The 13,308-nt window shown below is 40.1% G+C and overlaps 1 protein-coding gene across 1 annotated transcript in view; it reads left to right on the plus strand.

Annotated features, from left to right (window-relative positions):
- The first annotated feature begins 2,235 nt into the window (after positions 1-2,235).
- LOC120806736 (multidrug resistance-associated protein 1-like) overlaps positions 2,236-13,308 on the plus strand; it is a 33,506-nt gene continuing 22,433 nt past the window's right edge. The window contains exons 1-14 of the mRNA XM_040158118.1: positions 2,236-2,433; positions 2,630-2,809; positions 3,002-3,127; positions 3,549-3,686; positions 5,585-5,710; positions 5,875-5,936; positions 6,678-6,806; positions 8,255-8,479; positions 9,539-9,716; positions 9,951-10,112; positions 11,131-11,223; positions 11,320-11,523; positions 11,812-11,958; positions 13,187-13,274. Of these exons, the coding sequence (XP_040014052.1) occupies positions 2,236-2,433; positions 2,630-2,809; positions 3,002-3,127; positions 3,549-3,686; positions 5,585-5,710; positions 5,875-5,936; positions 6,678-6,806; positions 8,255-8,479; positions 9,539-9,716; positions 9,951-10,112; positions 11,131-11,223; positions 11,320-11,523; positions 11,812-11,958; positions 13,187-13,274 (2,056 nt within the window). The remainder of the gene's footprint in view (positions 2,434-2,629; positions 2,810-3,001; positions 3,128-3,548; positions 3,687-5,584; positions 5,711-5,874; positions 5,937-6,677; positions 6,807-8,254; positions 8,480-9,538; positions 9,717-9,950; positions 10,113-11,130; positions 11,224-11,319; positions 11,524-11,811; positions 11,959-13,186; positions 13,275-13,308) is intronic.

The following is a 13,308-nucleotide window of genomic DNA, read 5'->3' on the forward strand; positions in this document are numbered from 1 at the left end:
TTTTTGTTAAACCCCTTGAATTAAAGCTGAAACTCTACACTTCGATCACATCTTGATGGCTTTATTTCAGATCCGTTGCCTCTCGAGAACGCGTTGCCCATAGAGGCCCTGCTTGCAGAATTCTGTAGGTCCATATTAAGCATCGAAAGAAAAACACCAACCAATGCATGCCGAGCAGAATTAGGCTGTTACCCATTGATTATTAACATTAAAAAAAAGAACCCTTAAATTTTGGTTACATCTCAAATTGAGCCTCTAAGACACAGAGATTTCAGGCACTAGCAACCCAAGAACTGAACCCCCAAAAGAGTCCCTTCTGTAACCTGGTCCTGAGACTTACTGATCAAATACTGTTCAACCGCAGGCCAGCACTGCTTTCTAACCGCTAATCAGAGTAAAGCAAATTATTTAAATAACAAAAGATGCCTAACATTTGCCGAATCAAACCAAAACAAAACAAACTTAATGGCTAGCTGGGCCTAAACCATGAATATACATTGGCAGAGTATCTCTTTTCTGTCAGAGCCTCAGAACAGAGACGGATCCTGACCGAATACAGACTCAGTGACCATAGTCTAACCATAGAGACAGGACGACGCAAGTCCTGCTACCAAAAGAGGAAAGAGTCTGTGGTCACTGCACGACAGGTGAGGTAGAGACAGAGATGCACTTCCTCTTAAAATGTGACCAATATGATATTATCTGAGTGGAATACTTTAAGAGACTTGATCTGTTAATCCCAAACTTCGCAGATCCGATGACGGTGAAAAGCAACAGATTCTATTAGGAGAGAGATATGCAGCAGACTTAGCTGCACAATATGTGACTGTATGTCACAAACTGAGGGACACGTCATTAAAAAAACATCACTGAATCTGACAAATAATTATCTTGACGTAGCCTAGTAGACATATTGAACACAGCATTACTGAATTGGAATTGAATTGGACTGAAAATTGAGAAAGAGAGAGAGAGAGAGTTAGAGAGAGAGAGAGGGACAGAGAGAGAGAGAGAGAGAGCGAGAGAGACATTTAGACTGTATTCTCACAGCAGGGTTTGTTTGTGAATAAAAATTTGAGCAGCAGCAGAAATTCACTAAAGAAGAAGAGGTGTTTAAATGGAGGATCTGTGCAGTATGAGTGGTCTGGATCCTCTTTGGGTGAGTTCTGCATTAAAGAGCTGTTTGGAAAAAAAATCTTTCTGATTTAACAATGTAAACTCTGTGATTTAATGACATAAACTAACTAAGTTAAAGTTTTAAACCGTCTGATTTAATGACATAAACTGTCTGATTTAACAACATAACTGATTTAACTGATTGAATAACGTAAACTGTCGTCTGATTTAACCACCTAAACAAGCTGATTTAAAGACGTAAACTTTGACTTAATAATGTAAACTGATTTAACAACATAAACCGTCTGATTTAAACATAAACATGTTGCTTTAATGAGATTGATTTAATAACTTCTGTTGTGTGATATAATGAATTAAGCTGTCTGATTTAACTACGTAAGAGTGTCTGATTTAACAATGTAAACTGTCTGATTTAACCACAAACTAACTGATTTAATGATGAAAACTGTCTTATGCTACAACATAAACTGTCTGATTTAATTATGTAAACCCACAAATTTAACCACATAAATTAACTGACTGAATAACTTAAACTGCCTGATGTAACAATATAAACCATCTAATTTAACCACATAAATGAACTGACTGAATAAGTCAAACTGTCTGATTTAACAATGTAAACTGTCTGATTTAACAATGTAAACTGTCTGATTTAACCACATTAATGAGCTGATTTAATGACGTGAACTCTCATTTAACAATAAAAAATATATAAATTAAAGACATCAACTGTCTGACTTAACATTAACAAAATGATTTAATGATGTAAACTGTCTGATTTAACAACATAAATTGTGTGATTTAATTTAATAACCTAACCTATCTAATGTAACACTGTAAACTGTGAGATTTAACGACATAAACTGAGTAATTCAACAACGTAAATGGTCTGCTTTAACAACGTTAAATCCCATGGCAAATTGGCAGGTGTTCAATGGCTGGGTCTCGACCCATGGGGTTTGGTAATGGAACCCCTGTCCTAGGGGGCTGCCATCTGCAAGCGCTGTGGTCAGTAAGTTTAAAGCAAATGGCAAGCAAAGATGGAGACCTAGATATGCTGACTTCTGGCATTGTTGACTGGTTCTAGGGATATGAAACATGGAGGGGAAGGAACCAGAGCTAGTGTGGGAGGTGGTGTGGTACCAACTAGGTACAGTTAGGCTCGACTCCATGCATAGCAGCGGTTCTGGAATCAAGATCCTGGAGAGGGGCTGGATCAGTGTGCTGGGTGTGCAGATACTCACGAGCCCCCAGCTGAGAACTGATGTGTTTGAGTTCTCCCTGGAGAATAAGAGTGTTGCTGCTATATGACTACAAGTTGTTAAGAGAAAGCCTCTGATTGTTGTATGTGCAAAAAGCATTTGTTTGAACCAGTCTATTAAAACAAGTCAGTGTTTCCAATCACTGGTGACCATGACTTATCTGTAAAATGTTCCATAAATCATCAGATGAGTCTTAACTGTGGGGTGTGAACACTGTTTTTTGGTTTCAGGACTGGAACCTCACTTGGTACACCTCCAGACCAGACCTGACCCAGTGTTTCCAGCACACTGTACTGGTATGGTTCCCCTGTGTTTACCTGTGGACCTGTTCTCCTCTTTACCTGCTCTACCTGCAGTTCCGCACCCACCGAGGCGTCATCCCACTGTCCAAACTCTGTTGCAGCAAGACAGTAAGAAAACACTGTTGTAGTCTAAATCTGGTCAGGGATTAGGACCTACAGGTCAGGAGGTTCAAAGCTAGGGTCCAGGTCAGATCACACACTAAACCTGCTAAGTATTCTGACCCTGGTCTCTCTTGTCACTTGTAACTTGGGTGTCTGTGGTCTGTGGCCTAACCTGGGTCTTTGTGGTCTCCGTTACAGCTTCTGGGTCTCAGTCTGGCTTCCTTTGGTCTTCTGGAGATGTTTTACTTAGTGGTGAAAAAGAACGAGGAGATTCATAACCACTTGGTGATCCTACTGGGTCCATTGATCCGGAGCCTCACTCTGGTAGGTCATGATTCTTTGTACAGGTACTGGTTACCATGGCAACATGTCTGATCCACCAATGGTTTCTCAGGATAAGCAGTCAATGAATCATTCAATAAATCAAATCTGTTTCTCATCTGCTGTTTAAAAGGCTCCTCCTCCCCCTCCTTCTCTGTATTTCGTCCTCCTCTTCCCTCCCTCTCTCCTCCTCGTCCTCCTCTTCTCTCTCTCTCCTCCTCCTCCTCCTCCTCTTTCTGTCTCTCCTCCTCCTCCTCCTCCTCTTTCTGTCTCTCCTCCTCCCCTCCCTTCTCTGTATTTCCTCCTCCTCTTCCCTCCCTCTCTCCTCCTCGTCCTCCTCTTCTCTCTCTCTCCTCCTTCTTCTCCTCCTTTTCTCTATCTCTCTCCCCCTCCTCCTCCTCTCTCTGTCTCTCCTACTCCTCAGGTTCTGGCTGTTGTTATAATCCAGGTAGAGAGGATGAAGGGCAGTCGTTCATCCGTCCTCCTCTTCCTCTTCTGGACTCTTCTGGTTCTTTGCTCCATTGCTCCTCTAAGGGTCAACATCGAGCAGATTATTGATCAGGTATCAGTGATTTATTATTGATCAGGTATCAGTGATTTATTATTGATCAGGTGTCAGTGATTTATCATTTATAATCATTTATAATCTACTCTATGGTGGGGAAGAAATCATTGGAGCAGGGGTTTCTGCAAGGGTTTAGCTGGAGGTGAGGTGTTGAGATCCTCATGAACCAGCTGAGAGCTGCTGTGCTGGAGTCCAGAGACCAGTGATGGTCAGATGGAGGTAAGACCAGCAGGTGGACTGAGTCAGCAGTGATGCGGACCTTGTATCAACCTGTGGTGGTTCAGAGGGAGCTGATCCTGCAGGCAAAGTTCTAGATTCAGCAGTGGATCTCCGTGCCAGTCCTCAGCTGTGGTCTGGTCTCTGGGTAGTGACTCAGAGATGGTGGATCCAAGCAGCTGAAATGAGTTTCTTTGACTGGGGTCTAGACTCAGGGTGAGGAGGAGAACCACTGCTTGTTCATGTGGAAAGGAGTCAGCTGATGTGGTTCAACATCTGATCAGGATCCTCCAGGAGGAGTTGGAGGAGGTGGCTTAGGACAAGGACATCTGGACTACTTTGGTCAGTCTGCTTCCGCTGTGAACCAGTTCTGGATCAGCTAGATCTGGATCAGCTGGAACTGAAATGGAGTTTACAAACAGGAAGATAAAACCTTACAAAAGAAAAGTTAGGGTGATGTTTATATCCAGAGTTGATGTATGATGAGAATGTCATGCTTTAGTTTTTTAACTTTTCAGCTCTGATGTCAGTGCCTTGCTCATGAGCAGTGGCAGCAGTGTCTCTGTTACCTTACATGTCGTCTTCTGTGGTTTCCTCCTCTGCTTCATCTACTTACTGTTTAACCGGAGTCAATTCTCACGTGTCCACCAGGTGTCCTCAGTGGGTTTCACCTGTCACCTGTCACCTGACGCGCACACCTGTTTCCCCATTCTTTTCTCTCTCCATACTGTTCGTGTTGTTTCAATCCTCAGCCTGTTTCATCTGCCGCTTTCAGTCTCCTTCAACCTCGCACTACTTCCAGGTGTAAATGTGGCTAATCAGACGCAAAGACAGAGTTTGTTTCAATTTGTTTCTTTGTGTTCTCTTTCAGTTGCAGTATTTCACAGTTCTGTGACAGTTAAAGTGTCCCTAAATTTACTTTCCTCTGGATGTGTGAACACGTGTGTGTTAATCATTTCTTAGAAAGCAGTTCATATGTAGCTACTAATTACAGAGAAGATATCCTAGAAATGACAGATGGGATTTTTTTTCTAATGACTTTGATGAAAATGAATGAAAGAACTCATGGATGGATATTTGAGTTTCTGAACTTAACTTAAAAAGAGAAAGTCATTGCCAGTGTAAAGTGAATTTAATTCTGCACTTCTTCCAAGTGAATTATTTTAGTTGTGAAACAGAGTAAAATTCATTGTCCATCACATTTATAAAAGGTCATCAAACTTTCCTAAAATAACTGCTATATAAGAACTGAATTCTGAAAGTAAAAAATGTGGAAGTGTTTTTCTGCGGTTATTTTAACAGTGAGGGAAATTCAAATGTTAAATTCATCCAAATACATGATGAAGCTTGGAATTTTTTTAGTTTTAATAATGATGGAAGCAGCCGCTACAGATATTTGACATATAAAATATTCAGATATTTTATTTAAATGTTTTAACTTTTAGGTCTAATATTTTTGTCGGAAATTAACCAGTGTACTCTTTCTTATGTTTGTGTCCTTCAGTTGAGTGTAGGTTTTGATTTTTAATGTTCTGAAGTTTCTTACTTCTTTTTATTCTTTCTTTCAAATTACATATTTTCCTATTGATCTTCTTCTCCTGATTCAAACCAAACACAAAATTAATCTGATCTTCAACCTCTGACCTTTAACTTTTGACCTCTGCTCTCTGCTGTTTCAGGGTTTTTCATCGGACGCTGTTCGCTTTGTGGCATTCTTCATCTGTTTTTCCCTCCAACTCACTGAACTTGTCCTCAGTTGCTTCTCAGACCGCCGACCACTCTCTGACAAACACACCTATGCCCAGGTAAAAAACACACCTACGCCCAGGTAACAAACACGCCTAGGTCCAGGTACCAAAAATTCCTTGGTCCAGGATCAAGTCTCTTGTTTGGTAACCCACAGAACACTTAGTCCTGTCATGTTAAATCTGACTTTATTTAACTAAAACACACTGTCTTTTCTTGTTAGAACCAATGTCCAGAGGAAGATGCCTCATTTCTTTCAAAGTTTTTCTTCTTTTGGATCAGCAGGTATGAACATCACAAATGAAATCACCAAAATTCACCAAACAACAGCAGGCATCTCTTTATTATCTGATTTTATCATCTTTGTATCCATGACAACAGCTGGATTGTTGTCATAGCGATGACAGATGTTAAACCTTTAACCTGCTGAAACAAACACTGCCCACCTGAAGGTGGAAGATCCCCTTCAAAGTTTGACAAAGAAGAAATTTAACTTTAGTCTTTCTGTGAATTCAACCAGTGACAGGCTTTTATTCTGAAAGACAGAGTAATACTGTTTGGACCTTGACAGGGTTTTATTCTGAAGGTCCAACTGTTTCTCTGTTTTCATGAAGATAAATATCACAAACTAAGATTAAACACACCTGTTATTTCCTCTGAGACCAGGAAATATTAAAGTTTGGGTGATTTGTAATAATAAAATAAAGAGACTTTTTTTATAGCTTCATGTTAAAAATATAGGGCTGAAATTAATTCATACTTTCCTCTAAATAATCTTACACGTCAGAATATCACACATTTACGCAAAAAGTACAAAAGGAATTATGGACAAACAAAAAGACAAAACTCTCACTTAGCTCCACCACAGCACATTAAACTGAACAAATTTCGAGTCTGTCACTGCAGCATTAGTAGAAGTACAAATACTTCATGATAACAATAATTATGATAATAATCATTAAACTTATAATTAACAGTGACATAATCATTAATAAAAAGTGTTGTTGTGCGTTGTCTTCCTGTCAGTTTTGTGATTCAGGGTTACCGGCGCCCCCTGCAGGCTGCAGATCTGTGGTCTCTGCGGGATCAGGACTCGTCAATCCAGATCATGTTGGCCTTGGAGAAGTTCTGGGCTCAGAACTGCAAACAGCTGCAGTACGACTCTTTATATTTAATATTTGAAATAAATTCTGATTAACTTGTGTTTTGTAAAACAGAGTAATGTAAACAGGTGATCTCTCACTGATGTCACACTGCTGAAGCTGACTCCTTGGTGATAAAACTTCCTGCATGTTTCCAAATAAAAGCCTGACTTACTGGAAGGCTTTTTATGTGAAACAGCTGGAGGAACAGGAAATGAACAGAGGAACATTAGAACACGTGTGAATGGTAAGTTTGGGTTTATTTGTGTAGTCAAGGTCGTTATGGTGGAAAAAAAATCTGATGATGGATCCTGTGCAACTCCAAAGTGTAAAAAAACACATTATGAAATAATCATATGAATTAAAACTATAAACAAAACAATCATTACTTATATAATTTAAGAAATTATTGAGACTCAACTCATTACTATGAAATGTTATTTCATAAGGTTGTTTTTTCATAACAGCAATGTTTATTTCAAAGGTCACTTTTTACTTCACAATGTCACTTCTTATTTCATGATTACACTTCTCATGACACAGGCGTCACCACCCTCTCACCTTTCGCACCAACAGTAGATTTAGCCAGTTAGCTCCTGAGAGACAATAACACGTCCTTTGATTTGTTTGGCTGAACAAGGCTGCACATGCTACATACCTAGCTGGCTAACTAGCTCATTGGGTTGTGAGATTTTTTTATTCGTCACCATCAAAGTAAAGACACAGTGCTAATGGCAGCAGCTAGCGTTAGCTTGTTAACTCAGATTTACTTCTTCTACATGTCTAATGTAGAGATGTTTGTCAGAGAAAGACAGAAGGCTCTGAAAAGTAGAAAGACTGACAGGAGCTACCTAACACTGCTAACATTGGATCTCTTTGATGCTGATTAATGAACCAAGCTCACAAGCCAGTGGCAGCTAGTTAGCCAGCTAGGTAAGTATCATGTGCACCTTAATTAAGCTCTGGCTTAGAAGGTTAAAGAGAGGCAGACGATGGTAACATTCGTGTTTAATATTGTATATGGTCCCTTAAAAATTAAATAAAGACATAAATAAAATAAGAGGCAGGGGACCTGTGATTGGCTGAAAGATGAGAGGACGGTGACAACACCTGAGTCATGAAAAGTTACATTAAAAAATAAAAATTAAATGAATAATGATATAATTTTATAGTAATGAATTGAGTTTTAATAATTTGTCTAATATTTCATAAACCACTGTTTCCTTCATATTTGTTAAACAATCAAATCATACGATTATTAATTTCACGTGTTTTCTATATCTTTACTTTGAACACTTTGGGGTTCCAGATGTAAAGAGTCCTCGAGGCAAAAATCAGTGATTGGTGATACTGGACTTCAACTAAAAGTTGACTTAACTAGAATACATGTTGAGTACAAGTGAGCACAGGCCCTGCCCCCAGCATTCACCATATCTATGAGTTTATTTTGATGTTCTGCAGAGAGGGGCCAGCAGGTTCTGGACTGTCCGGGTCCTGCTCCCGGTTGGGTGCTTCTGCTGGACCAACAGAAAAAACTCACCTGTTGAAGAAGATCAGGAAGGGGCAGGGGTCCGGCCTCTTACTCATAAATGCTCTGGGGCGGAGCTTCGGGCCGTACTTCCTGTGTGGGACACTGTGTCTCCTCCTCCATGACGCCTTCATGTTCGCCGTGCCACAGGTGCTTAGGTGAGTCAAAGAGGTGTGAGATATCTTTACTGATGTCTCACGCTGCTCTGAATCTCTGTGATATTGTTTGTGGCTGGTTTCATCAGGTGTAAACATTCACTAAGTTTGAGCCAATTTTCCCCAGAATTTAGCCAGACAGGTGTGTTTGTCTGGTTTTAACAGGCCAACAGATGAGTCAGGATGTTTGCATTCTGAAGACTTCAGAGGCCTGTATTACAAAACAGGATTTGTGGTTAGCGAGGTAACTACAGGGTCAACCCTGGGTTTTCAGGGTTACGATGGTGGTTCACTTCTTACTGGGGTATATCACCATGGTAACCTACGCTGAGGTCCTAACGTACTCGGGAGCCGGTTACGTTTGAGATAACAGATCAACGTGTATAAAAGCTCCGCCTCCTGACCAATCAGGTGTCCTGGAAAACGACCTCACCATTTGTAGAAGATCCTGTGGAGCTCAGTGCACAGATCAGAGGGGATCTCTTAGGAGGACTAGAGTGTTCAGAGACTAGCAAACCGCTTTGTCTTTCCTGATGATTTTTTATATGAGCGACCCTCATTACTGCAGAGGAAAAGCTCCTAAGCAGAAGTGTACTCCTGTGTATGAGGCCCCCTCCTGTTGGCTGAAAACAATGTCATAGCATTTTCATTGTGCTTTTGTGTACCAATCTCAGCCTACATCAGAGACTAATTGAAGCACTAAACCCTTGTACTTGTTGTACTTATAAGATATGAAAGTCAGCCTACTTACCGCTTTGAATTATGTTTTTATATTTATTTTTGATATGCTCCCAAGTCCATTTGACACCAACGGGGCTGCACCTGAAAGAATAAAAAACAATTCTGATAGTTTATGTTATATATCCTTGTGTTTGTTCTTTATTTTTGTTGTTGTTATAGTTTGCATTTTCTTTCATTGTTTGTTGTTTAAAACTTATGTCACTGTTTATAATTTCTGTTGTTTATAGTTTCTGTTGTTGTTTTATAGTGTATGTAGTTATTTGTTTATTGTTCTGTGTTTATAGTGGATGTTGTCGTTTGTTTATTGTTTGCTGTTGTCAGCGCGCTGCTTGGCTTCATGCGGGATAAAGATGCTGCAATGTGGAAAGGTTTCCTGTTTGCCTCGCTGCTCTTCCTGCTCTCCTGTCTGCAGTCTGCCCTCCATCATCAGTACATGTTTCACTGCTTCACTGTGGGAATGAGACTGAAGACGGCCGTCATTGGCCTTGTCTACAGGAAGGTAACGACACACACACAGGTAACAGACAGGTAACAGAGAGAGTGTGACAGGTAACACACGGACAGGTAACACGCAAAAAGTCAGTCTCAGTCAGTTGAAACATGTCAGTAAAAACTCTTTTCATTGTGAAAACTCAAACACACAGAGACACTTTGCTTCCAGACTAATGTCAGATCACAGGCACAGCGGCGGTGAATACAGTTGTCAATAAAGTCTCTCTATTTGCATCCTCAGAGTCTGGTGATGAGCAGTTCAGCGCGGCGGCAGTTTACTTTGGGAGAAATCATTAATCTGGTTTCAGCCGACACTCAGAAGCTGATGGACTTTGTGGTTTATTTCAACAGCGTTTGGATCGCTCCCATTGAGATAGCACTCTGCTTCTACTTCCTATGGCGGGTAAACATAAACATTCTTACCTCATTCTTACATCATACATGCATCCATGTATCATAAACACATGTATCATAAGCACACCATAAACACATCATAAATGCATAACAAACACATCATACAGCATCATAAATATAAAGCCAGTGCTGGAAAATCTCCTGACCTGTTACCACTCAGATTCATACTTACATCAGACCTGGAAGCGGCTTACGTCTTTGCAGATAATGAGAAGGACTTCAAACATAATCTTTATGTGGTTCACTAATTCTATATCCAATTCTGAAAATCATTCACGTCTCACTGTTGTTTTCTGGTTCACTGGTTTTCTTGTGTATCTGGTTTATCTGGTTTATTGATTTAAATGGTCTGTTTGTTTATTTGGAGTATCTTGTTTATTGGGTTATTGATTCAACTGGTTTATTTGTTTATCTGGTTAATCAGTTTATCTGGTGTATTTGGTTTATTGTTTTATTGATTTATCTGCGATGGACTGATTGACACACGGCCTCACTGTGATTGATTGATTGAAAGCAACTCTCTGTGATTGATAACAATCTTTTTCAGTGATTGGCTGGTTGACAGCCATTTTATGTGATTGGTTGATTGACTGATTGATTTATTCTCTCTGTTGGAAACATGGATCAGACTGTTGATGTGTCCACATTCACTCATCAAAATATTTTTACACAAACACATTCAATCATATGATTTATAGTTATTAATAATCATATACAGAGAGAGAGAGCAGTGATTAGATCTTTGGTCAGTTGTGACATCAACATGACACCCTCTCTATGATTGATAGATTAACACCTCTCTCTGTTATTAACTGAATGAAAACTTCAATCTAACTGCGACTGATTGATTGAAAGCATCTCTTTCTGTGATTGATTGATTTATTGACTTTCCCTCTCTGTAATTGATGGACAGCTTCTTTCTGTGACTGAATGATTGACAGTCCCTCTCTCTCTGATTGATTGATTGACTGATTGCCTGCCACACTCTGTGATTGATTGATTGACAGCTCCTCGGTGCATCTGCTCTCGCTGGTATCACTCCTGTTCTTCTGATATTCCCTCTGAATGGACTCATCGCTAAAATGAGAAGCAAACTGCAGGTGAGGAAACGGTTTCATTTTCTTGTATCAGATACTCAGTGCCGACTAATTACAATCTGATCATCATCCTCTACAATCTGCTGCTGTCTTTATCAGGAGGTACAGATGAAGTTCATGGACGGTCGGATCAAACTGATGAACGAGATCTTGAGCGGTGTGAAAATTCTGAAGTTTTACGCCTGGGAGGAAGCTTTCCTGCGACGAGTCGGTGTCTTGAGAGACGGAGAACTGAATGCCCTGAAGAAATCTCAGATCCTTTACTCTCTCTCTCTAGCTTCATTCAACTCTTCCTCCTTCCTGGTGAGTCTCACACCTGCCCGACTAGGTGAACTGAGTCTGAGTCACATCTGGCCAGGTGACTCACACTAACATCTGACCCCTGACCTGGTGTCATAAACTCTGAGAGGTTTAGGATGCCCCAGTGTTGATCACTGAGTACATCGTTTTATTCTGTTTCCAGGTGATTTTGTTCTTTGACCCTCCTTCTTTTTTCTTTGATGAACCCACCTAAATGAACTCTGTGAATCACCTGTGTGACGTTCATTGTTTTTAACAAACAGATCTTTCTCATCTTTTCTATCGTCTCAGATTGCCTTGTCAGTGTTTGGAGTCTACGTGTTGATCGATGAGCGAAACGTTTTGGATGCTCAGAAAATCTTTGTTTCTGTTGCTCTCATCAACATCCTGAAAACTCCTCTGAGTCAGCTTCCCTTTGCCATGAACACCACCATGCAGGCAAGTCCCAGCCAATCAGGGACACTGGAACTTCAGCATCTACCAAAAAACATCCACCAAGTCAAAGAAAACCTGAGTCACAGGATGTTAGACTAAAAATAACCTGTGATGAGTCTCTATAACCTGATCACGAAACTATTTTCAAATGGTGTTCTTAAATCTTTATCTTCTACTTCAAGGCCCGGAGTTTTACAAATTTAAAATAAAAAAATTGAAGAGCTTGACATAACTCACCTAAAAGTACTGCGATGTCATCCTGGAGACAAGCATGGCTCTGATTGGCCAGCAGGTGTTCCCTCGGATCAAGTCTGGATGTTGAGTCGTTAAACCGTGTCATTAAGTGGAATTTGTGGGCTATCAGCCCATGAATGAAGACCAGTGAAATTTGAAAATCGTACAGTTGAGTGCTGCTTCTACAACCAGGATGTTATACGAAAACGTTTTTACATGCTGTTACAATAAATACAACATGAAAAGTTCATTTATCTGAAAACAAACGCAACAGGAAAACGTAATTTGTTCAAAAACATACACAAAAGGATCACTCACTGTTTAAAAATAAATAGTAAACAGTAAGTGAGTTTCTGATTCAACTCAATTTTATTCAGATAGTGCCAAATCATAACATACATTATCTCAAGGCACTTTACAGAGTAAGGCCAAGACCTTACAGTATTATAGAGAGAAAACCAACAGTTCCAACCATGAGCAAGCAGTTGGCAACAGTGGAGAGGAAAAATATGGATATATTATATATAAATGTTGTACTTAAGTGTTTGGCTCTTCTTCTTGATATGTTTTTGAATCCAAGAGTCAGATCACAAATGGAGCAATGCCTACGAACAAGTTCAGGCAGTCAACATGAGCTGCAATGCTCTACTCATGTGTCATGCCCCACTAACCACAATCATCTACCATACACAACCTCTTTGCGGTCTATTTAAGCTGCAAAAAATTCCCATCTCTCCCTTTGCCTGTCAATGCCATTCCTGCCATGCATCAGTATTGCTGCCTGTTCTTTCAGCCCCACCACCCACCCAGCATCCACCTGCAGGCTCCAACTGGGGATTTAAGATATATACTCATTATCTCCAATACGTGAGACAGATTCAAAGTGTTTAAATATTTTAATTCCCAAACTTAATATCAAATATTAAATGTTTAACTGTGTCTTTGAAACTTACCTGTTTTTAATGTTTCTATGTTGAATCTATATTGTTGTGATCAGGCCATCGTCTCACTCAGACGTCTGACAAACTTCCTGTGTCAAGATGAACTGAACCCCAACAACGTGGAGAGGCTTCCTCATAGCAAAGGTATGACGTAACACACAACTGTACAAGTCATGAA

Source organism: Xiphias gladius, chromosome 20 (genome assembly GCF_016859285.1).
Source record: "Xiphias gladius isolate SHS-SW01 ecotype Sanya breed wild chromosome 20, ASM1685928v1, whole genome shotgun sequence".
In the NCBI taxonomy this organism is placed as follows: Eukaryota; Metazoa; Chordata; class Actinopteri; order Istiophoriformes; family Xiphiidae; genus Xiphias; species Xiphias gladius.